A 25,707-nucleotide genomic window follows, 5' to 3' on the forward strand; every position below is an offset into this window, starting at 1 on the left:
GTGGCAAAAACTCTTAGACTTTTATTCCTCTTCAGTGGAAAGACAAGTCTGCAGTGAATTGTTTGGGAAAGCTAAAAAAGGGAATGAATTGCAGATTTTCCTTCTCTCGGATATCTCAACAGCTGTCCTTCCTGACAGCAACAGATTTCTTTGCAGTACCTCCACCTCTCTACAAACGAGGCCACTGGCAGTGAAATCCTTTCCTGCAGGAAAGGAAAATATGCCCCCCAAAGACAGTGAAGGCAAAGTTTTCATGTTGCAAAATACCCTCTTTTTTCAGAGAAACATGGAAAGAAAGTATTCCCTGTACTCATCTATAAAAATTCTAGAAAAATACTTTGTAAATCTGAACTTAAAATTGAAGCTCCTATGTGATTAATATTTAAAACACATGAAAATATATTGACAAAGAGAAATACTTCTTTATATATGTCAAAAACATCCAGATGTCTAACTAAAAAATAGTAAAACACACTGTTTTCACAGGCTGCTTCCTAACAGAAAACAGCACTAGAACATGTATGATCAAAATAACGAAGTAAGAACAAGGTGTAATAATACTACCTCCTCATTATTTGACATGTATAGCTGTATTAGTTAACAGATAAAAATTTGTCTTACAAGACAGACAAAAAAATTGAAGTCATACATGGCTATAATTCCTACATTTTGGAATAGTTAGGTCTAGTTTTTAGGTTTGGGTTTTTTTAATGTTGGTTCATCTTTTTGTTTGTTTGGGTTTGGGGAGGAATGTTATTTTTTTTCCTTTAAATTATGATGGTTTGTAAACCAGTCTTTAGTTAAGTTTTGTTTTAACCCAGATTTATGCTTAGAAAATAGGTACACTCTAATAACAGGCTTCGAGCTTCTAGCAGCTAAAAGAAAGTTGTCTGACTAAAATGTTCAAGGTATCTCAACATTCACAAAAATTCAAGGCAGTCATTACCACCATAGAGAAATGTCATCTCTTTTACCTCTTTTCAACAGATTAGGTTAATTAACAGACAAAGCTATTAAACACCTTTATGTGATACCCGTAAAGAGTTAACCATTTATTTACTTTGTTAGTTATTGCATCGAGTTCAATAATGCATCCTGGTCGAGCAGTAGATTGTTGGCTCACAATGTTAAACACTTCCCCAATAAGTTTCTGAAACAGAGCAAAATGAGAAGATATTGTATATTTTTCCTTCAGACAGAAGGAAATTGCAGTAATTTACAATAAACTGATGCTTTAACTTTCCTTGTTGGGATAAACCATTACAGACTTCTTCCTGTTGTAATTTTGGTATTTATGAATAATGCATTTATCAAGACATTTGCACTATTATGAGTCTGCAGCTATTCATGGGGATAGCACACCAGTTTTTATGGAAACTAAATATTGTTTATTTAAAGATTTATCCTTTTATAACATAACTTAGTATCTGTGCCATGAGAAACTCAAATATACTGCCTCACTTCTGTTTAAAGCTTCAGGTTTTGTCATAACGCATAAACAAATAAATCAGTACAGCTTATATATAAACCGAATGCTCTATTGATTTTTTCTGGAATGCTCACAATCAGTGCTTCTAGAACAGATTCCTTAGACTGATCTGAATACTGACAGGCTCTATCTTGCAGGATAGCTTATAAAATAACAGAATAATGGAAAAAAAGGAAAGATGTGCTTCTTTATACAGTAACAGTGCAAGGTCAGGCTTTACTTTTCTTAAAGTCACAGAAATGAAAGATAAAAAAGGATGGAAAAATTGCTTATTACAGAAAAAATAAAAGCTAATATTACCCTTACAATAACCTGCCCCGATTCCTTCCTATCCCACTATCTCTGCCCTTCCTCATATATAGATGTAACTTAGGTGGATACACCTAAGTCTTGCTCTTCTGTCTTCACCTTCCTGCTTGCTCTTGACTCCCCTCTTTTGAAAAGACAAAGAAAGAAATCCTATTTTTCCTTTCCCCACCCACTACAGGTTGGAGAAACTTTTCAGGGAAATTTTGTTTCAGTCCAGCCACTTTTAGTAGTAATAGCTGCATTTCTGTCTGCTAATGTTTACAGACAGCTGCAAAACATGTAATTATGCAAGGTATAATGCACAAGATCTATACACAGAATGGCACAAAAATTATACAGAACTAAGTGAAGGCAAACCACTGGGGGGGGAAGTTACCTTAATTAGTTTTATTTTAATACTTTCAAACCATTGCTACATAAAACTTACAGATGATTCGGGGTCAGATAATTCATCTAGAAGTTTTCGTGCATCTACAACAGCTTGATAGAGTCTCAGGTTTTTGCCATCAGATGCAACAAAGCAAGCACTAGCAGAGTTGCAGTACGTACCTCATAGAAAACACAAAAATTTCATAGTTAAATAAAAAAATGGCAGTCAAATGGCATCAGGTAGGCTATTACAATCCACTTCACAATATCTGAATATGTTTCTAACATAATTTTCATAAAGTACTGAAGCAAAAAACCTAAGCAAATGTGTGCATTAAAACACCATTATTTGAACTTTGAAATAACTCCCTTTCTGCTCGTTTATGTAACTGAAACTTCTCATAAAAGTTGAACAATCTAAGCAGAATTCATATATGTTTACAAATGTTGTTCACACATGCAAAAAACAGCATGTAGTACACCTAAGGGAACACTGCCATTCCTTAAAATGGTTATGTTCTCTTCAGTGTCACTTCTAAGGAGGTGCTCGGAAGGGCTAACTCTAGCTTCCCTAAGTTGTCAGAGATTATTTAGAGTAGGACTCTAAGCTAAACTGTTCAGAAAAGCTGTATTAGCTATAGGTCTCTAGGCTCTTTGGATAAAATCAACCTCTATGAATATTCCCTTCTACCCTCCAGTTAAAAGTGCAAATATAGAAGTGGAGGGAGAAATATATCTGCAGTAGTGAGTAATATATGAAAAACTGTAACAAAGTGTCTTTTTTGCTGCTCCACAGTATATAGAACAGGCTTGACACAAGGTTTTCTATTCTGATATATGTTTTTGTCTTACATTATAAGAAGGAAGCAGCTAGTTATTTGTGTTTAGAAGACTTTGTGGGATTCAGATAGCACAGAATGTTACTACGTGAGCAGAGAAAATGGATTTATTTTAAATCAAAGATATGTTATGCATCTATTAAGCATGTTTAGGATTTTTGAGGTTGTACAACATCTTTGACACTCATTTAATCATTGCAAAGGTCAGACTGGCCTTAGCATAATAAAATAACCTGGCATTATTAGTATAAAATTCAATGTTACATCCACAGCACAAATGACATTTTCAGTACTGTATACAAAGATGACTACTACAACAGCACCTTTATGATAATTCAAAAATAAGTATCTGAGTGACTGAACAGAGTAACATTTGTAGAGACAATTTTCCTAACTGCAATAGAAAGCCCTAAAATTAAATACAAAAATTGAAGAATTGTTCTAGGGCATTACACATCAAATGTTGTACTGCCTGACCTCTGAAAAAGTATTGTTTGCAGTTCTGTAAAGTTAATGTAGTCTATTTCTTTAAAAGGAATCTGTGTTCTACCTGGGCTTTTATAAACCACTGATGGCCTGAAGAATTTCGGTATTGTTTCAGGGTCTTCTAAGCAGAGTTCTTAGCCAGCATGTTAAAAGATTTTGATACTGTAAATTTTGGCTTAAAACCTTTCTCAATAATTCAGATGTTCAAGTGGTCCAAATACTAGTTCTGTTCAACCCACTGCCTCCTGCAGCTGTACATGGCGAACAACCTAGATGCCTAAGTCAGCACACCTGCATTATTAATACCAGGTCAATGCAGAGACCACTCAGCGAAGCTGCCTAAAGCACTGAGGAAAGGGATCATCTTGTTCTTTGTGAGAGTGATGATTGCTTACTCACACAAAGAAGTTACTGAATGTCAGCTGATCCACAGTAACTACAGACACACTCAGACCAGGTGAAATGTTTTGAAGTAGCTTAGCCTCAAATGAAATAAAAATGCTTAATTTGCATAATACAAGGAAATTGGTGAAAAGTCAATATAAATATACTCTAAATACAATAATAATTTATTCTAACAAATTAATTCTATGACTCAGTGTTAACTCTAAATGGAAACATGCTATGTATACTCACCAAGGCAATAGCTGGGAATAAGTGTTGGAAGCCAGGCTACGTTAGAGAAAGCGGAGGTATGAAGAGAGTTAATTCGAGCCAATTCAGATACTCCTCCAGTGTATGATAAAGGTCCTATAGGGTCTACGCGCCACAGAATCAGCTCACTATAGATTGCATTTGGGTCATGGAATGTACGGGTTGCTGCATTTTTAAGTTGCTGCCTAGAAGTACCTTTCACATGTTTAATAGGATCCATTATTCTGTTTATCCTGTCAGAATCCCAGGAACTGTCTGATTCAGGAGTTAATAGAGCATTATGATGAGATGATGTTAGCAGTAATGGTAAAACAGAATGGCAGGCTAGATCATTGAGATGAAAACGGTGACCACAGTACCTAAATTTATGTGATACAGTTAGCACAGTAGTGAAAGCTGATTTATCAGCAAAAGTAACTGCCCACTGATTTAGAGAGCCATCTATATGTTTGGAAATCATCATTACTATGGGAGAAATTATATTCACATTTGCACTGTCCTGGGCAAAGCTTGGTCCTTTATTTGCTAGAGTCTTATCTGGAAAGTCCATTGTCTTCTGATGTACAGCATTACTATTATCTTTTACAAAGACAGGGCACGCATACATCATAATATTTTTGCTAAGGGAACTAGCATCTCCTGATGGAAATGCAACAGGAATCCTAGAAGAAAATGAAACCTAAAAAAAAAGAAAAAATAATATTAGAATATAACAACCCAGCTTAAGTCTGAATAAGTGTTAGCTGTTTCACAGGAAGTACTTAAATTCATACTGATGTTCAGATATAAAAGAAAGGACACAATCATTGTTGATTAAGATCATAAATCATAAAACTCTTTCAAATATACAATACCTGAACTTGTCGAAAGATGCCTGGTGTATATTCATCTAAATATTTCACATGCCACACCAAAAAGGTACCATCAATAGGATGGATAGTAAAAAGCATATCTGGATTTCTGTTCCATTCAGTTAGGAGCAACTCAATTTTCCGATCTAACAAAACCGTTGGAAGAGGCATGCGTGGGCCTGCTAGTAGAGATGTTTTGGGGCTTCCCTCTCTTTCTCCGTCTTCATGTTCTGAAGAGCCTGTACCAGTCCCTGTCTCTGATTCTCTGTCTATAGACAAGTCTGCAACAGAAAAGATATGTGCCATTTTATCCATTGCAAATATTTCCCTATCAGTTTCTATTCAAAACAACACAATATTTTTTAATCTGCTACTAGTACTATGTGATAAGAACATTCATGCACATTAAGGGTAGAAACATCTTTCTTTGGTCTGTCTGTACAAAAATATGAGGCTCTGGCCTTTGACTATTGCTTCTAACTATGCAATACAAGTAATAATAAATATAACCATAAAAATCCAGATACTTAAGAGTAATGCCCTGCCTAAGATTATTCTGGTCAACTATATAAACCCACACATTTTATATGAATGCTGGTTCCAAATTAATGTGGGGTTTTTTTTGTATTTAGAAGGTAATCATGAAATATGTGGTATGTGATCATTGATGAAGTAGTATGTGTTGCATGTTCAGTAAGAATCACACACTTAACTACTGCATTGGTAACCTAGATTTTAAGAACCTAAGCATTATTCATGTCAAAATGTATCACCAGTTTACTGTTACTAATTGGTTTTACTGGTTCCTGTAGACAGATCTTTACATTGTTACTGGCCAAGTGACCCTCCCACGGCAATGTAAAGTATTTCTGGTAGGATATGTTTTCCATCATTAATTTCAAAATACGTTTTTCCATTCCTTTGTGAACAGCTATAGTTGGGATCATCGGGCGATCTAAGGTTTAAGATGTAAATCTTACCAGTACTTGCAACAGTGCAGTTGCATTAAAATGGAGCTATGTCCAACCCTTCTTAAAGCTGCCATAAATTGGTATGTCATTATTGACAATCAGATTGTAAGGTAAATAGAGAGCAGGTCTTAGCCATAATTTTATAGCTCAGTGGAATGTATTCAAAATGGAAATAAAAAGACAAAAGCTACCTTTCGTTTTCACTGTGTATCACTATTGCATTCCAACAGAGAGTACATCATTGAATTTTTCATGCCTACAATTACAGCAGCCAAAATGTCAGCTGTAAAGTCTATTTAGATTAGTGACAAAACGTTAGCACTTATAATTCTTGTGCTACATATCTCAGTATTACTAACCATGGTCTAGTTTCATATGTAAACCTCTCTCTTTTTCTTCCATTTCTTCTTCCTCTTCAACCTCAGCATCAAAATCTTGTTCTAGTTGTTGTTCAGAAATTTTTCTCAGATGCTGCATAAATACTTCAATAGAGGATGTAAAATTAAATTCTTTATTATTCAACCAGTGAACAACGAAGCCTCCATTTCCTTCATCTATATTAAAAGCTGTTCCAGCCAAGACTGATGGAATATCTGTGGACATTTTTAAACAAATAAAAAAAGCTATATATTAAACTGCTCATCTTTTATATATACATATATATGCACACACACATATACACAGATTTCTTAATTAAGACATTTAACTTATTTTAGGTAGAACATAATTTGTGCCTGTAAGGTTAGAAAAGGTAAGATGCAGATTAAGTTTCTACATGCAATTGTAATAAAAAAAAAAGTAAAGATATTATAACGTCAATAAATTTACATGAAAATTGATTCTTATGTGAATGGTAAATGATACTCAATAGGTCTAATTGCTCAGTTTCATATGTGGCAGCGTTGTCATTTCATGTACGGATTTTAGGTAAGGCACATGATTGCTCTTTAACCTTTTCCTTGTTTAAAATATTCTGCATTAGTCTATAAAAAGCAGATGGTTTCCTGCCAAAAAATCTGGTACAGCTTTTTTTCATTCACTATATATTCTGTAGGATGCAAATACTCTATTCATCATATACCATTGCCTCCCAAAACCCAAAAATAAAACACCAGGCAGACTTGAAATTTAGGTTTCTTTTGCTTTCTGATGTGCAAAGATGAATTTAATTGCCTTTTAAAAGTGCTAAAGGTATTCAGAATAAATTCAGCCTCATTTGTCTTACAAAACTCTATGCCAAGTAATAACAGACTTGTGAAGTAACAGTCTTCCTACAAATTCCCTGTATTCAATTAGGCAAAGCAAAGAATGTGCATCTCAGCCCCCTTTATTTTTTTCATTTTGTGCAAATATACTATTACAGTTTAATAAATGGTTGTATTTCACCTGTATTAGGGTTGATGCTTGCTGCTATATGGAAGTGACCAAGCGCATTTGCGTGATGTGAAATGTGACGCTGAACTTCATGAGTACCCTGTTGATCTGGCAATACATCTGTGTGGGTAACAAGAACTGAAGATCTCCTTTGTCCTTTTCTCATATTTTTCAAATGGTGAATTGTCTGGTATAGTTATAAAAAATAAATTAAGAAACACTAAAAAACTGTAAGGTAAAAATTCACACTTACATAAAGCCTAAAGCTTTTAAACTTTCTTCTACTCAAGAAGTAAAGACTAATTTCAAAAGGATTATTTTAAATAGATTTCAACAGAGATTAGTAACACTTATGTACATCAGTTCTGGCCAAAGGCAAAGCTCTTCTAATGGTCTTCTGAAAGTTCCTTTAATATCTGTTCCAACAACACCACAAAAATACACACTATTTTGTGTAACATTCATAAACAAGGTTACAACAATCTAAAAGCAGTAACCTTTGCAATATAATTTTATAATGAATTATTTTTGTGTAACTGAAAATTGCTGAGAGCACAACTGATTCAACAGCCCGAAGCCTACTTGGTTCCGCTCTCCCTATTTGTTGATTGTCATGGTATGCAAAAAGTAAAAACTTGGTCTGATTGTAATAGTTTACAAATGAGTGGTGGGATGGTTGGGTTTTTTTGTTTTGTTTTCTTGTTTTTATATTGATAGATTTTCTCTTACCGTAAACTTAATAGACTTGATATGACTGCCACTGAAATTTAGAGCCCCATAATACCACCTTTTGGAAATGCAGTTATCAAATCAGATAACTAAAAATTAAATGAGTTCATTTACTGCTTCCACTGTTTTTATAATTACAGGCTTTCATACCCAATCAGAATGAAACCATCACTTACTATTCCATAGTAAACATTGTCTCTTTCCATCACTATTAGTTAGCTATAGAAAAAGTAGACTGAGTTTTAAGAACATGGAGCTTGGGTGCAGAGTTGCAAAGTCTCTGACTTCTTCAGTGTTTAGTAATAGACTTCAAAAACTGATATGAAGTAATTCAGAGTATTGTTATGCTTATAAGAACTAGATAATACACATTCTTAGAGTTCTACATCCTTTAAATATGTAAGAATCTTGAAATAAAAAACTGACAAAATAAGTATTTTGTTGTACCTCTAGTGCATGTTGTATTTTGTCCTTTTGCTTTCCAGATTGAGATATGGTGCTGCTAATGCTGGAAGTGCTAGTTTCACAGATCTGCTCACCGAGAAGAGTATCTTCTGGTAACAATGTTTCTGCCCACAACCGACAGATGCCGTCAAGACATGATGTGAGTAACACATTACAGACCAAACCCCTAGGGATAGACATATCGAGGTTACTACCCAATGTAATTAAATTAGCTATATGGACACAGCAGAAATTAGGGGAGTATACAAGTATTTAGTAGTTATTGTTTCATCCAAATTTCTGCCTCTCCCCTAACTAAAGGTTTTATATCAGTACTGATTTTTGGCATGCTGATAAACCCATAGATTATTGGCAAAAGTGCATGTGAACATGAAATGGTTATTATTTGATAAATGCAACAGTTACTAAAAAACCGCAGTTATGAAACTGCCTAAACTATCTGACTTGCTGGACTATGTGAAGAATGCATAAATTTTACTAAATAATGAAAAGTAAAATTCAACAACTATTTAAAAACCAGTATATACAACAAGGCGCAGAAAATATCTTACTAAATGCTAATCATTTAAACAAATATTTTATTTCTAATGTCATAGCACTATTTGGTGAAGACAAAGCCTTACATCCATGCTTCCTGGCATAACTTGAGAAGGCATTGAAGTTTAGACCATATTTTAGAATGAATCTCACCTATTAACATGACTATCACTATTGCACTAGGTAATACGGAAGCTTATGGGAAGATGTTGATATGTTTTATTTCTTGAAAGTACAAGCAGAGAAATCTAATCATGTTCTTGATGGCCAAACTTTAAGCAGAGTGTTAAAAAATACTTGGTCAAAGGCTTGCTTGTTTTTTTAAAAAAGAAAACTTTCGAACCTGGGCATGTATTTGCTAATGTTACGCCATGAAAATCCTGTCACTGCTCGAGGATGCGCCAAATAAACAAATGAGAAGTGGACAACCCCAGAACATTTTTTCTTTTCTTCATTCTCTTGGGGCAGAAGAGATGACTTCCAACCAGTCATAGGATACCAAACCTTTAAGAGGCAGTCATCCTAGGTAAAGCAATAAAAAACCATGGGGTTAGCTAGCTATAATTAAAAATGTCACAAAAAGAAAATCCCAAATAATAAGGAAACTGCTGTTCTGGTATCTTTCATGAAAACTTGATCTATGGCCCAGAACTATTTGCAGTTTTTCAGACAACCCATTTCTGAGACCACTTATTTAATTGATGGTCATCCTGGAATGAGTTACAGGACTGAAGAAATATTCTGCTGGCAACATTCCACTTCCATAAGGAATTTTTCTTTCAGTCCAGTTGGTCCCCTACTTTCCTCTTGGTTCTCTATGCATTTTCTGCATAGCACATATGCATACTTAAATCCCATGTCCATTTCCCTGCAAAGACGGAAGCCAGAAATAGGCTGCCACTCCCACTACAATATTAAGCTCATTAACCATCAGTTTCTCCACTGAGACAATTCATGCTGTAAGTCCCTGTTAGTTCCCATGCACGGGAAGCGTGAGTTTCATGGAAAGCACTGTACCTACTGAGCATAGGCACACAACAGAGGAGCAGATGCATATTACAACCTTCCCCTCCACCAGCACAACCTATGCTACCTTTCTGGTTTGAATGGTTGGGCACCACTGATATAATTAATTGAAACAAAACTGAAACGCTGACATAGCCATACTACAAATGCTGGGAAGTGAGACTGGAGTATGACTACTGATGTGAGCCAAGGACAACATTACTAGTATGACAACAGTACATTGTACACAGCTGGATGCCACATCCCTGGATTTCAGGACTTGCTGCTGGAGTGGAGATACAGAATAAAGTAAATAAATGAATAAATTACAAACCTCAGAGTGCAGATAAAAGATAGTACTTCCTGACAAGCATCAAAAAGTACAGTATCTGACCAGAGATTCTGCAAGAAGGAAGTCTGACAGGCAGCCCTGTTAACAATTATGATCAAAGGTGTGTATCTCATGAAACAACTAATATAGAGCTGTCCTACAAACAGAAAATGACTTCTGGAACCATCTGCCTCATCTACTTAGTCAAATTCTTAGCTATATAAAAGTATATTAATGGAAATAGAAATATGGAATGAAGCAAATATTTTGATAATTTTCTAACCACAACGATTCTAAATATAATATTTATTAAGGTGTTGTAAGTACGTTTTTAGTCATAAAACAATGCAGCTCATGATTCAGTTGTCCTCTTTAGTAAGTGTAAGAAAACAAAGGTTCCTAAAATTCATCTCATTGTTCAACCAATATTAAGTGCAAGCAATAAATGCTTACCTATCCAGACCTGAAAACCAAAGTGAATCACTCAAATGAGAGGGTGACGTTAAAGAGAATTATTAATTGAAAACTTAGCTTGAATAGCAATTTGAGAAAAAATATGCCAAACTGAAATAGATGTTAAGAACTGATAATTGAACACAGAATTCACTAAATAGAAAATATTTTCTAATTTATCCACTGAAGTGTGCATATTATACCAGTTTAAATGTGTATGTGTTCTATCATAATGATCTAATATTTATCCTCGTTATTTCCAACAGAAGTAGAAAAATATGTTTATGCATATCTGAAAGTGCATCCAAATATACTTTATCTAAAATACATATATAGAAGTCTGTATCACTGTCACTGTATTTGCAGGTTGATTCTCAATTATTCAGTAAGAGTACACAGCTAAAGCCAATTTCTTGTTGTCCAATTGTGTTCTTCAATTGCCGAAATTCACAGAATTACATGAAAATACAGTGTTACACGAGATGATAATTTAACTTAGCTCAGACTACAATAGAGTGTATAGTCCAGGACTATTCTATATTACTTATTTACTTTTATCAAAAAAATGCAAAACACTGCAAACACTTATTTAATTATTCTTTTTTTTGTCCTTACCTTCCCAGCTGTTGCAAAGTATTCACCATCAGGAGACCATGCCATTAAATGTACTGATACTGCAGTCCTAAAGAACATGAGAATAAAGTTTTAAGTTGTAAGTAAAGTCTGTCTATTCTATAGTATTATTCCATATGTATTCAGTTGATTAAGTATTACTGTTCATTATTTAAATGAAATATATTAGTATTTTATAGTTGTTGCTTTAAGCATACTTTAGAAATAGCAGAAGCATAAAAAGTATTTGCTACAATGAAACAAAATATTTAGTATTTTCACAGTTTTACCAAAAATCAGCCCATAAAATAAATTGTTTTAAGTATGACAAGCCTAGGCTAGATCCAACAAGATCACAGAAGTGAAGTTTGTCCCACCTGCTCCTCTACTCCCAGTGAAGCCAAGACAAATAGTAGGAAGAAATGAAAGTGAAGATCTTTTAGATAATTTGTGGTACTATTTGTCTGTGACTACAGCTTATGGGTCAGCTGTCTGAAAGAGGAAAGCAGCCTACACAGTGCTTTGTGGACACAAAATCTAAAATGGCTTCAAAAAAGTCAAGAGAAAACAGGTTCATAGGCAGCTGCTTCCCAAGTCTGCATATATATGGAAATGGCTGATCATGAAGCACTTCTGTAACATGCATCTCAAACAGAACTGGGTAGAAAGAGTTTCAGAACCATTTTCCCAAGATTCAGGAAGCAGGTCTCATCTTTATCAGCGTAGCATATCTGCCTGCTACTGCTCCTCTGTTCAGCCTCATCCAATATCTCAGCATTACTTTCAAAGATGAGAAAACAGGGACATTTTTGATACATTGCCAGCACTACAGTTTGGGTAAGCCTTTGACTAGGTTATCTGGTGATAGGTCACTTGAAAAAGTGAGAAATTTTTATTTGGAGTAACTTACATTGTTTGAATTTTATGCTATTTTCAGCTGATTTAAAAGCACATTTTAAAATACAGTTTTGGAGAGAATATAGCTTTGATATATGAGGTGGCATTGCAATTTGTCTTAAAATAAAAATTATCTCACTCACTTGCACTGCCAGACACATTTCCAGTCATTTAGAGCTGGGAGAACTTTATCATCTTTGATCTGATTGTCAGGATCAGCATCTTCATCTTCTTCTAGAATGCTACTAGATGGAGGGGCCCACAATTGCAAAAAGTCAGTTGCTGTCAGCAGCCTGTTACCTGAAAGTGAGTAATATCAAAGCTGTGAAACCAAGATGATGCATGCATATTGAAAGATTAAGCCTGTCGTCATATTTTGTTGAGAAATATTCAAAACAGGTTGAAAACTCAATTTTATAAAGTCCATTTTAAATATGATAGGGTATTCAATCATATTATACTGCTCACTTTATTAAAACATTTTGAAATTATAATACCTTTTAAGAAAGAACATCAAGGTTTTTTTCATTACTTCAAATGATAAATCATACTTAATAAGGAACGTTGCAGATGCTAAATAGCCATTCACATCTCAAATAAATACACATTGTTAGACAACTTATAAATATCTGTGTTCAGGTACATTGCTGACCTTAGTAGTGATAAAATTCTATTTAAATTATTATTAGTGGTAATTTAAGTCAGTTAGCAGCTTAACACTGTGATTCCTGAACTAAGATCTTGCATAACAGACTCAAATACTTGGCACAGCATCTTCACAAATGCTAACTGTAGCCTCACATTTTACGCAACACTGCCTGAGAGCAGATAATCTAGCATTTCCATATTCACGCTCTCACTTTATTACAATAAAAATAATTTGTGTTCAAGTTCTCCTAACTACAAATGTTGAACAAATGCTTCACAAACTTCACATTACCTTGAGGATCCCATGCCAGGTTGTAAGTCATAGAACTGAGGAAGAATTGCCCAGTTTTAAGCCACTGACACTTCAGTTGCTATAGTTTAAAAACAGTAAAATATTAATTCTCACATCAACAGCAAAATGCCACGGTATTGGTATTTCTTTCTTTCTCTACGAAATTGCTATTACGCCTGTTGCAAAAACATTCAGGACCCAGCGGTAGATTGCTGAATCTAGTTTTACTAATTTCTTTAATTGTTTTATAAAAATTAAATGCATCACAGAATGCCCTGTGAACCAGATCTGGACCTGTCACATACAAATATACCTGTAGCTTACTTTAAACTAGTTAGGTCATACATTTATAACAACATAAGAGATGGCAGTATAGATGCAACAAAGATCATGAAACCTGCTTGGGAACATACTTAATGCTTGAGTGCTTGGCCATGGCTGTGCTGTTAAAACAAGCCTAGGTACACGTATACAAGTCTAAGTCATATTTCTGTACCACAGATCTGATGACCTCTTCAAGTTAAAGAAACACCAACTTGTCACTATGTCATTCTAGTATGAGATTCAAGAACAAGATGTTGTTGTGAGCTTAGGAGGAATGCAGTCCCCAGTTTGATTCATGCAGTAGAAGATTCTACCCATCCAATTTTATTATGGACGGTGGAAAATGTTTATCTGTTACTCTTTTGCGTGCCAATGTAATATAATAACAACAACAACTGGCAGACAGACTTTTGCCTCTTCTAAGAGCCTAAATCGAATTACAATCATGAAATACATACTTACACAATTTCTTTTATGAGAATTTATACCAAGCGGTTCAAAAATGCAAACAGCATTTCCATATGATGCTGCAATCTAAAAAAAAGAAAAAAACCCAACAACTCAAAATGTAAAGTTAGGAGATAAGTGTAACCACTCCTTAGTATTCCAAAACAGCTAAAGAATTTCCAGTACCTCTTCTGTGTGCTGTTGTTCAAGAAAAGTGAAATTAATACAAATGTGATTAATGGTGTAATAGGTATACTTTCTCAATGAAGTTGAGAAATACATACTTCTGAACAAGCCCATCTTTAAGATTTTAACTCTAAGTAGGAAGATGTTTTGTTCAGTGGGATAAACACTGTCAATCAGATCTCACATATTCTTCTAGGGTAACTACTGTTAATGCACGAGGGAAAGCTGATGCCTTCACTACTTCAGCTCACGTTCTGTCTACTTCACAGCTAACTAATAAATTAATTATTAGTGTCTGGGTCTCAGTGTGTTCCCCGATTCCATTTTGTACCACTAAATAATAATTACGAGAGACAGGAGGAAATGTAATTCTATTTTGAAGAGTTAAATACATTTTGAGGGGAGACAAATGGTAAACAGAGAAACTGAAGTACTTGTACCTCTGAACCCCTCAATTTCTTTCACCTACTTGTTTCACAGAAACCTCCATACACAAAATGGTCTTTATTAGGAATTTATCTTGTCATGTTCCTAATACTCACATGGTTATGAGTACTTTTGATTATCTTTAAAATTCCTTTTTCTTCCTTTAAAGATATTTAAAAGAAAAACTGTTTAAGTTCTTCCCATTCAGGATCTAGTTTCCTCAATACAGAAATGATGTAAAAGTTTCACGATGTTTATTATGAAATCTTATTTCCTCTTCTGGGGGCGGGGAGTGGTAGAGGGAAGGTTGCAACAACACACTCCCAAAGAAAAGAACAGACCGTGAGTTCAGAGTCCTGAATACAGAACCACCCAGGGGTTCATAGTGATCTTGCAGGGGTCAGCTGTGCAGCTGGAATCTCTCTTCCAGTCCTACTGGGCCTGCACGGCTGCAGTGCAGGTGCCTTGCCAGCTAAACCTGCCTGAATCCTAACTAGGACTTTCTCAATACTGCAACCAATTTTTAACTAGCTAATATTAGTAGGCAGTCACAATTTATAAACAAAACTTGCTCAGTGCACTACCATAACTCATAGAAAATATTTTTTTCTAAGCAATCTAAACTGTCTCTTTAGCATTGTTTAGGGATTAAAACCACATAGCCAGTCAAGGGGCCATGCAGTTATGACGGCTCATACTGGAGAACTTCTAAACACAGTAAACATGCCTAAGCTTTTCTGAAAAATAAATTTTTCTAATAAAAATAAAATATTTCTAATTAATTACTTTGTAGGACACACAAACACACACACATGTGTATATATATGTATACATGAATGATTTATCCATGTCTTCTTTAGCTAAATTAAAGTATACAATAATGGAGACAATAATTTTAGTACCATTCCAGTTCTGATACTATACTGGAACTAATACATATTTCCACATTTTGTGAGACCTGTTATTGCAGGTCCTGGAAAAGAATAAAAACCATTGTTACAAGATGCCTCCTGCTTCCCCTTCCCCCCCCCCCCCCCCCAAAAAAAAAAAAATTACTATTAAATTGAAACAATTCTCTGAGTAACACAAGAGGTGTTACTCAAAGTTACAGATCAGTAAAAACTGATCTTTGTCATGAAATTAACTCATTAATACCATTTAGGTATTATATTGCTGTTTAATTATTTCATTTAGAGTATTCCAGTTTTTTTAAAATTCTGTACAAATTTATTAAAATCCTTACCCTGCCTTGTCGTTGAGAGCACTCCACACAACTGACCTGGATGTTTCCATGTTTAGCACCAGGAATAATTTGTACACATTCAAAGTCATTTGCCAGAATAACAATGTCACAACCAGAGCCATATGCCTGAAATATTTTTTAAAAGAAATACAATTAAAAGTGTATTTAAAAAAATAACTGATACTTATTAGACGACTTATGTTTTTGAGAGAACTGTGAAAATCTCCATTGAAACAAGATGTTACTATGTAGCTGGTTTATTCTCACCAATTGAGTAGCACCAGCAGAATAAGCAACAAGTAAAAACAAAGTAACAAAGGAGACCTTAACTCTTCTAGGGTTTAAATCACAGCAAACAGAAACAGTAAAAAAAAACCCCAACTAAACAAAAAAACCACAGCACCGAAAAACCAACCACCACCAAAAAAAAAACCCACCCCCCAAACTTATTCTAGAACTTAAGCTTGGTGTGTACTTTCACTTTTGTTTGTTTTGTGGAGTTTTTTTTAAGTTTTAGTTGGGTTTTTTTCTCCCCTCCAATTCTTGTTGCCTCAGAGCAAGGCAGCCAAAAGTTTTCTATTCAGCTGCACTTATTATTGAATTAGCATATACATTTCTTAAATATGTGTGTGTCCTGCCCCCCCGTACATTTTTTTTTTTAAATAATATTATGTGATTCTTTTCTATAAGAATCCAATTTCTGGGCTTTTCTGAGTTTTAAGAAGTGCACATCACTATAAGACTGTAAAACAAAAAAGTTTTGTCTTGGATATGTTGTATCTTGTGCAATACACACTACAGTCTAAATAATTTCTTTAAGAATAAGTTATAGAACAATGATAGCTTGTAGAAGTTTTTATTGGCAGAATAAATATATATGCCTGCCAACCTTTCACCTCTCCTAGTGTGCCAGAATATTCTGAAAAGTTTAATCACTCCAGATGATCTGTTCCACTGAACTCCCACATTCAGGCTTAGAAATCCCTGCCTATCATCAATCTACCACTAAGCCTTTTTAAAGTAAACAGTTATAGCTAGAAGTCTCTTTCCTTAAAGTAAGTGTTCCATTGATTCCAGTACAGAAGGCAGAAATTTTACAACAGCTGACTTAAGCAGAGAGTGCAAGTCCTCGACAGTCAGATGGTACAAAATTACTTTGTCATTTTAAGTTGCCCCTGCTTCTTTCACAATAATTTCCGAATTACTGAGTCCTAGCCCTCTCCTTTGACATCAATCAGTTTAAAAATGACCTGTATTATTTTTGAGAAGTGTATGAGAAGTTGTGCGTATTTCTATCGATTTACAGAATCAACACCCATTGATGAGCACACTAAGATAATGGTGCAAGACAACCACTGGAACTAGAACGGACAATTTAGATCTCATGACCTTTTATATCTATTTCTAATCCTCCTGGGAAGGAGCAACAAGTGATAAAGTCTGAAGAAAAAGGCTTAATTTACTGAAAGTACAGTCACTGCTAAAAACAAGAAAGGAACAGCAATACAAGCAGCAAAGCAGAAACTCAGGTCTCAGAAATTAACACACCATACAATCACACACACACAAAAATGAAAACTGCGTACAAAACACATTGTCTAAAAGGTTTCCAAGGTCATCTCACAAAAATAAAGTGATGCAGTATTGTCTGAATCCTCAAGCCCACAACCATTGTTCTGGGAAGCTCCGAGGAACTGATACTGGAGTTATTCACAATGTAAGCAGGAGAGGGGAAAAAAAACAACTGCTAAAAGGTTGTTAGAGGGAGATTAGCTATGTAACAGAATATCCTAGCTCCTTGATGATTAGGCTATGCAATTATTAGACCCAGTCTGGAAGGGAATAAGTTATTATTAAAATGGAATAGGATTATTTCCAGAAAGTAAGAGAAAGAAAGATGAGATTCTGAGATAAGTTTTGGCATTGAACAGAAAGTCTTTTCATTTTGTTGTTTTCCTATTTTTTATATGGAAATTTGTTGCAAAGCAAACTTCAGCGGTGTGGAATGCTGGAAAGGCCAGCAAATGTTCACAAGTAGGAAGGAAGAAGATGGAGACGAGGGTGTGAATGTCCATAAGTAGACAGGAAAATAAAAGCAGGTCCTCTTGTTCCAGTAATTTATTCAGAATTCTGATGTTCACAAGCAATTGATTCTCCTACTATTTACTTCAAAGGGTGATCAATTAAAACAGTAAACATTGAAAGACTCACCTTCTTTTCAACAGTCTGCCTCAAAACTACTAATACAAACCTACTAAAAAACATGATTTAAATTGTTATCTAATACAGTAAAAAAGGTACCAATGCACTTCAAACAAGGACTTAAACCTTTCAGATACCCTATTTTTTTTCATTTTCAGTATTGATAACTTGATTTGCAAATTTCAAACTAAATTAAACATAATTTATCACTAGTTGCAATCCTGTTAGCACGAGATATGGACGCGTGTCTCGGAAATGATATAGGGAAAGGAAAAGGCTTCTCAACTTTAATTTCCTTATGCTTACTGTTCTTAAACATGCATATTTGTAAGTGTTTGTACAGTCGATAATACGTGAAACAGAAAATATTTTATACTTGGGTATGTCTGTTGACTCTGTTAAGCAAAAGAATTTAGTGTCTTCCTTTTAAAATGTTTTAGTTTCTTTTCTCTCCTGTCCCCTATCCACATTTCCTATTACAGCAACAAAGCAGTATTTTTCTGGATAATTATACTATTTAGCATATTTTTACAAAGTTAAGTAAAAAGGTGGTTGTGAATTAAAAGGGTGGTTTATAGTAGAAAATTTATTTTTTTCTTGAAGAATCATCAAGACGTAGAGATCTCTTTCCTAAGCGAAATCTTATTACTGTCACTCGTATCCTTCCTACTCTTTGCCTGTGTTTGGCACTGCACCAACAAGTGACTCAGAACACCTAAGTGTCCTATGCCAACAGAGAGCATCTAGTCCATTAGAGACCTTAGTCAGCACACATTCCCAACAGCAGCCTGTCAGCCTTCAGCTCTAGGTTCTTTGAGCAAGTGCTCTCTCTTGGTTCTGGGGTCATTTTCTCAGTGCAGATATTTATTCTGAGAATGTCTCTCATTTCTTGAAAGTATATTAAAGTATATTTACCTTAAATCTTAAATTTACTTTGAGTAGTACATTTATTATAACCCCACCTTTGAGAAAAGATGTCCCCTCATTTTAAAACAAGTGTTCACTTTTTCACATTTATAGTCTCCAAATTTCTCAAAACAGAAAAGGTCAATATACTTTTCTGTACTGAAAGATATTTCCATATTTCACATTATACCTCTAAATACAAGTTTTCCATTTGATTACTTTTATGAGGCTTTTCTAATATACTCAACATATTAACATGTTTATACTTGAACAGAACACATTTCTATTAAATCCTCTTTTCATTTTGTCCTTTCACTCCTTAAGCTGGTAATGCAGTAGAAGCACCCTACATTGGCAAAGAATAGGGAAGTGTCATAATATTTAACATCAGTAGTTCCTTCTTAAGGATTCAGCTGACAACATCTTCAGGGAGATCATTCATGCCACCACAGGTGTCTCTTGCCAGAATAACAGTGGCCACAATATTTGTGGCAACAGACTAACAACCTGTATAGCCTGATAAAAGGAATGGAAGATTAGTAAGCCATACAAAAAGGAAAGATGGAAAATAAGATGCTGAGATACTGTAATGGACGAGAGCAGCACAGAGATCTTAGATAAACAGAATTATAGTCACTGAATGAAACAAGTGCAGTAAAAACCACCCACATGGAAGATCTGCCAACCTCCATTTCTAATGTCACTGATAACTTCAAAGAGAAAATTAAATGGAGTTGAAAAAACACCGGAATGCAAGGATGACTTGCAGGATCTATAAGCCACTAATAAGCTGTAGTTTGCCAATGTCTGCTTTAACTGTCAAGATCTAGGACCACTGAAATGAACAGTGACAAAGCTCTAATCGAATGCAGGAGCACCAGACAGAAGTAGGACATTGTGTCCTACTGTAAGAGCTTATGCTATATCCTCAATTTACAGATAATATGAAAGCAGCATTGCATCTCTCTTTTTCAGCTGCCTGTGTGTTCCGGTTTGGTTCTCTAATTTTAATGTTGAACGCTGGAACAAACATACAGGGAAACAATTACTCCTTTACATTCTCATCTTGTTTTTTCTTTATATAAATATTTTTCTCCATATAAAAAACAATTCTTCTCTTTCTATAACCTGCAACTCTTGACAAATTTGGCTTAAGTGAAATAGACCAAAAGTCCTCAAGCTCCGGAGTGCACTATTAGGGGTACAGAGGCATTTCAAGATGGTAAATGATATGGAAGAAACAGAATCAGCCCACAGTGGTAGTAAAAAAAGAAGTTCATAAACATCTAAAATTACAGAAATTAATTAAAATCTGTATTAAAACCTGAATTAAAGCCTGTATTGGCCTTACAGTACTCCTCCAGTATAACAACACTTATCCTTAAGTTTCTGGCTATGGATAGTAAATGTGTAAGATGCAGAAATTCCTCCACCTTCCTATTAGTGATGAAGACACCTGAATTCTGAAACATTTCCAAACTCTCATCAATGGACACATTTACACTTCCCCCCTCCCCTGGCTAAGTACTAGTAGAATTACACAGACGTAATGCAAACTAGCAAAATAACTGAAAAAAACCCCAACCCACTACTAGACTGTGCCTGTAGAACAGGCTTTCCTAAACTGATATTTGAGATGAATTCATGATTAAATAATTTACAATATGCTTACAGACAGAGCTTCAGAGAAAAAAGAACATAGTAAGGCTTCAGATGTTAAGCATCTGTAATCCAGTTCACATAAACATGACACAGTGGAGAACATATAGATATATGTAAGTAGTAATAAATAACTGAGGGATTTGTAAATAAGGGTTTTAATAAGTAATTCTTCAAGAAGGATGAAGTAGAGGAGAACCCTACACAGCAAATAAAACCTATTCTCAGTTGCTGTATCTTGTGGACATAACGGTGTGGATGAAGATTTTGCTGTTTTCAATGAGGTAAAAAAGTTTACATGGGTGTGGGAGACTTTCATCCGCAACAGCTTCTGAAATTCATTACACGCAGTTCCAGGCCAAGTATCAGTACTGGCATAGAAGATGCCAAGAAGCTTGTCCTTTTCAAAAATGACAAATAATAATTAATTTTTTTTCACTTCTATCAAAAAGTTCTTCTGTACAGATACCCCTAAAAATCTGATATTCTGATTTTTCATTAATAATGTTTAGAGTTCCAAATTTTGTGCATTTAGTGGTACCTCTTACAAGATATAAATATTCATCATTTTCTGTTTGTGGGACACTAGCCAGAGCTTGGAATTTTTATACTTTCAGAATCTAGCCTTTAGGTAATTGACATACCTATGGATTTCTTTTTTTTTTAAACCTAGACTGACCTTAGAAACATTCTGTTCAGAGTTTCAGGGGGAAAAAACCAACCCTGAGCTTGGACAAAGGGCAGAAGTCATATAAACAGAATCAGAACAGCTCATTGTCTTTATTTGAAACCACCTTACTCCACATTACAGAAAGTCAGGTTGGCAACATACATCCTACTCAGAGTTAGGGTCAGTGACTGAAATTGGCTCAACATAAAACAGCTGCTTAACAACAAAAGCTAAGTGAAATCAACCATGGTTTGAAAAATGCAGTTTACTACCTTTAAAAACTTCCTAGCTGCCAGTTAGACTATGAGGTTCAAATAACATACCCTTCTTCTGTCTAGGCAGGGCGTGTGCTGTAAGGCCCTTCTGTATAAAGCACAACTCTGACCTTCTGTAAACTCATTTGTGAAACACTGTTAACAATATTTGCTGAAATGAGAACATGAAGCAATGGCAAGTTGAGTAGTGCACAGAATTATTACCAGAAGTTACAAAACCAGAACTTCTGTCATTTAGTAGTTAAACCCTTTGCTTATGCAGTGTCCTTTTTGGAGCTCAGACGAAGGGAGGCTGAAGAGACTGCCTGGTAGAAAACAGTGTTATGAAGCTATTTTGCTTCTAATCACCCTTCAAACAATTTTTCCTGTGTATTACCCACTCGACTAGACTGGGCGCGATACAGCTACATCCTCCACAAGCCAGTTTGTAAACCAAACATCTCTGTGCTTCATCCCTTATTTGGGAAATGCTAGATACATGTCAGGATTGCTGCAAGCAGATGTGGGAGCATAAGGAGGAAAGGACACTATGCACATATCAGATAAAGGACTGAGAAAACCTTTGTAGCCAACATACAGCAACTGTCTCTATTTCTTTGGGTTTGTTTTGCTTTATGGAGTCACTAATACTTGTTTTTTAGCAGGTAAAGAAAAATTAGTGGCAAAATTATCTCTTTTCCCTTTCTTATTCTCAGAATAACTAATTACTTTCACCAAAGCTTTAAAAAAAGTTGAGGCAGAACATGTTATCATCTTAGCTCTAGCTACAGACTTGGAAATTAAAAGCTTATCTTTATCCCTAGCAAGGAGTCATGTAAACAAGCCAAGAACAAACCATGGAGGAAAGGAAGGATGAAGAACAACCTGAGAATTGCAGTGTCCCTAATCAGGTCAGAAAAAAATGTGTTCCTTCTCTCAGAATCCTAAGATTGCTGGAGTTGGGCATCTAAAGCAAGTTCATCTTAAAAGAACATTTCTTCTTCTCCTCCTCCTCAAAAAAAAAAAAAAGGAAATAGCTCCAAAACTAACTAGTGAATACACATATACATGTACCCAGGCCGTTATTCTACTGTTCAAGTGGAGTAACTTATACATGAGTGATTCATTTCTGCACACAAAAAAGCCATATTTTCAAGTCCCTGTGATGAATCAGTTGTAGCAATTTTGAGCTAGTTCTCACACATTTTAAACGAATGCCCTAACATCAACCAAAACATAAGCAAGCACATGCGCACACAAACAATGGCTCCTCTGCCACAGCCTAACTTCATATGGATTCATGTAGTACAGCACATACTCTGTAGATCTCCCTTAACCTCTTGCCTTTTACTGCTCTGCTTCTGCTGTGTTCTAGAGGCTGACAGGTATTGGGTCTTCAGAGCATGTCTACAGAGTCAGGCTCTGTCACCAAAATAGATGATCTCTCGCCTAAACTGCAAATCCTGCTTCAGGATCCAAGTTAAAGTTATGACTCCAAACAGCTTAATGGTTTGGGGGGACAAAGCTATGTCAATACAGCGTAACTGATGTTGACCAACAGAATTTAAGGTTAGGCACTAACAAAAGCAACACCTGCAGTGGATGGTCAACTATGATGCTACTGAGAGTCACTCAGGTGACTAATTTCCTAAGAATTTGGATATAAGACCCCAAACTATTTGCAAGCAGATGTTTTTAACTGTACAGTTTGCTATAGGATCAAGGTCTAGGATAGCAGGACATAAATAACACAAATACAGAGAAAGAAGAAAAAGGGAAAAAGAAAGTTACAGCTGTGGAAGTCCAGAAGATACATTTATTAAAACATACTTATCCCTTTAGTTCCTTCTTTACGGTATTATAAAAAATTGGATGCAGCAGCCAGAGAAGACAGTGAGGTCTGTTATATGCAGTTCCATAAGTAATTTGCTACCAAATGCTTCTGCATTTTTTTGCAAAATGTGACTTTTGTTCTTGGAAAATTCTTGTATAAACCACAATATATATTATTATTCATTTTTTATGTTATCAAAACTATTATGAGAATTAGCATAAAATTGTCTTTCATAATACCAGTTGATTGACTTTTCAAATTGTCACAGTAAAAAGAAACACATTAGAATATGAATGTGAGTAAACGACTTCTTATATAAATATCAAAAGTAACAGAAGTCCCTTTAATAGCAGTATGGCTGCATAGCAGCAGAACAAGGAAAATCAAGACAGACATGGCACCTTTTATTTCTTAAGGCTTTAAAGCATTCATTACTTAAATCAGACATCTGTGATAATCTAAAGTAAGCTTTAAATGTTTGACAAGTCTGCTGACAGTTATCTTAGAGTAAAAATGATGCTCTGTATCATTTAGCTTGGACTTGGTTTGTGCCTGGGATATAATCTTGTAAATGTTAATACAAAACCTAATGAGACAATTTATTCCCAAATAACAACATACTGATTAGATGACAGTGTGCAAAACACTGCAGAAGCTCATCACTCATTAAAATCAGAGAAGCATATCATAAGCTAAAAAAGTGTAAATTGCCATTAGAATTGACAAAAACAGCCTGTGGATGATAAACAGATTTTACTATATAAACTACTGGACTCTTGAAATTTACTTGGTGTGTCTCTTTAAATTTCTTTTCTCCTCTAGTTTAAGAGGTGCATTTGACAAATTTGTTGTTTTATTAACCACAGTAATTGAAGCCAAATGCTCATCCATAGTGGATAGGCTTCTTAAGAAGCCTAGCAACAGACTCTTTTCTCTTCGCAGGAGGACCTCACACACACAAAAAGCACCCAGCAAAATTTGGGGACGTACAATACGGGGGTTTCCCTGGCTCCCTACTCGAATTCAGCCGATCCACGGAGCACTCGCTAGAGGTGACGGGTGCATCCGCGGATCCCAGCCTCCATCTGCAGCTGCACCCCGGGAAGAGCGAGCAGCGAGGCCCCTCCCGGAGGGCGTGGAAGACGGCGACGCTCCGCGGCGGGTCACGCCTGTCTCCTCCCGACCCGTGCTGTCCGGGAGCGCCCCGATACCCCGGAGGAGCGCTCCCACTCCACTCCACCCCTCCCCTAAGCATCCCGGCTCTCACCCGCGCGCCTTCACCTCACCGCACCGCCCCGAGGCCCCCGCTCGTAATCCCCGCCTTAACTACCCCGGTACTTCTGACCCCGGTACAAGGGCCCGCAAGCCACCGTGCCCGTGCCCCCCGCCCCGGCAGGTTAATAACCCCCCCAGCCCCTCCCACCGCTCCCCTCGGGCCTACAAAACACCCTCCCCTTCCCCCACCCCCGCCCGCCTCAGCCCGGGCGCCGCCGCCGCCTCTCCCCTCGCATCGCCACCATTACCGTGAAGGGGATGTCCTCAACGCTGCCCACCGAGTAGCAGTTGTCCCCGGGGTTGACGGCACCGGTGAGCACCTGGTGGAGATGCATCGCGGCCCCCCCTCCCCGCTCTCCTGGGGACGGCAGCGCCGCGGCCGCCGCCTCCGCCGGCAACGAGCGGACGAGACCCGGATGGCTCCGCGCTCCCGCCCGCCCGGCGGGCCGAGGCCCTGCTCGCTGCCGCCGCGAGCGCGCGCCAGGGAGGGAGGGGAAGGAAGGCGGGGGGGAGGTGGCGCACGCGCCGGGCAGCGCCTGAATCAGGTGAGGCGCGCGCAGGCGCCGCCTCTGCACGAGCGGCGGCCGTTGGGGACGGCCGCTGTGCGCGCGCCCGCGAGGCAGCTAAAGGTGTGGGGGTGGGGGGCTGGGGCACAGCCCGGCCCGTCAGTGCGAGGCCCGCCGCGAGGGGGTCGAGCCGGGAGCTGCCCGCGCCGGGCAGCCTGAGGCGGGCGGTGTAGCGGCTAGGTTTAAAGGAGAAAAGGGAGGGACGGCTAAGGAGCCGGGGGATGCGGTGCGCTTGGCTGACGCCTCGAGGTGAGACGGTGGCAGGGCGCCTCAAGGGGCGGGAGGGAGGAGAGAGGGGAGTGGGGGATCTGTCTGCTGCTGCAGCGCTCCGGCCGTGAGGCGGGCTGGGGAGGCGTGTCCCCCGAATCAGGAGCGGTAAGTGTGCTGCGAGGGAAGCGTCTCCC

General features: G+C 36.9%; 1 protein-coding gene across 8 annotated transcripts in view; it reads right to left on the minus strand.

Annotated features, from left to right (window-relative positions):
* DMXL2 (Dmx like 2) overlaps positions 1 to 25,225 on the minus strand; it is a 65,762-nt gene extending 40,537 nt beyond the window's left edge. For 6 of the 8 annotated variants that reach the window (XR_012776241.1, XM_075506055.1, XM_075506053.1 and 3 more), the window contains exons 1-14: positions 24,986 to 25,225; positions 15,938 to 16,063; positions 14,098 to 14,169; positions 13,312 to 13,390; positions 12,515 to 12,671; positions 11,478 to 11,544; positions 9,417 to 9,595; positions 8,519 to 8,702; positions 7,355 to 7,529; positions 6,328 to 6,561; positions 5,001 to 5,278; positions 4,129 to 4,825; positions 2,226 to 2,347; positions 1,061 to 1,150 (exon numbers count right to left, since the gene is read on the minus strand). Coding sequence is in view for 7 of the 8 variants with exons in the window: in XM_075506055.1 (XP_075362170.1) it covers positions 1,061 to 1,150; positions 2,226 to 2,347; positions 4,129 to 4,825; positions 5,001 to 5,278; positions 6,328 to 6,561; positions 7,355 to 7,529; positions 8,519 to 8,702; positions 9,417 to 9,595; positions 11,478 to 11,544; positions 12,515 to 12,671; positions 13,312 to 13,390; positions 14,098 to 14,169; positions 15,938 to 16,063; positions 24,986 to 25,072 (2,547 nt within the window). In the remaining variant the exon portion in view is untranslated. Of the gene's footprint in view, positions 1 to 1,060; positions 1,151 to 2,225; positions 2,348 to 4,128; positions 4,826 to 5,000; positions 5,279 to 6,327; positions 6,562 to 7,354; positions 7,530 to 8,518; positions 8,703 to 9,416; positions 9,596 to 11,477; positions 11,545 to 12,514; positions 12,672 to 13,311; positions 13,391 to 14,097; positions 14,170 to 15,937; positions 16,064 to 24,985 lie in introns of those variants that run through there. The other 2 variants (XM_075506054.1, XM_075506058.1) reach the window with 2 other exon arrangements.
* Between the last annotated feature and the right edge of the window lie 482 nt (positions 25,226 to 25,707).

This window comes from Mycteria americana, chromosome 6 (genome assembly GCF_035582795.1).
Source record: "Mycteria americana isolate JAX WOST 10 ecotype Jacksonville Zoo and Gardens chromosome 6, USCA_MyAme_1.0, whole genome shotgun sequence".
NCBI classification, from domain to species: domain Eukaryota; kingdom Metazoa; phylum Chordata; class Aves; order Ciconiiformes; family Ciconiidae; genus Mycteria; species Mycteria americana.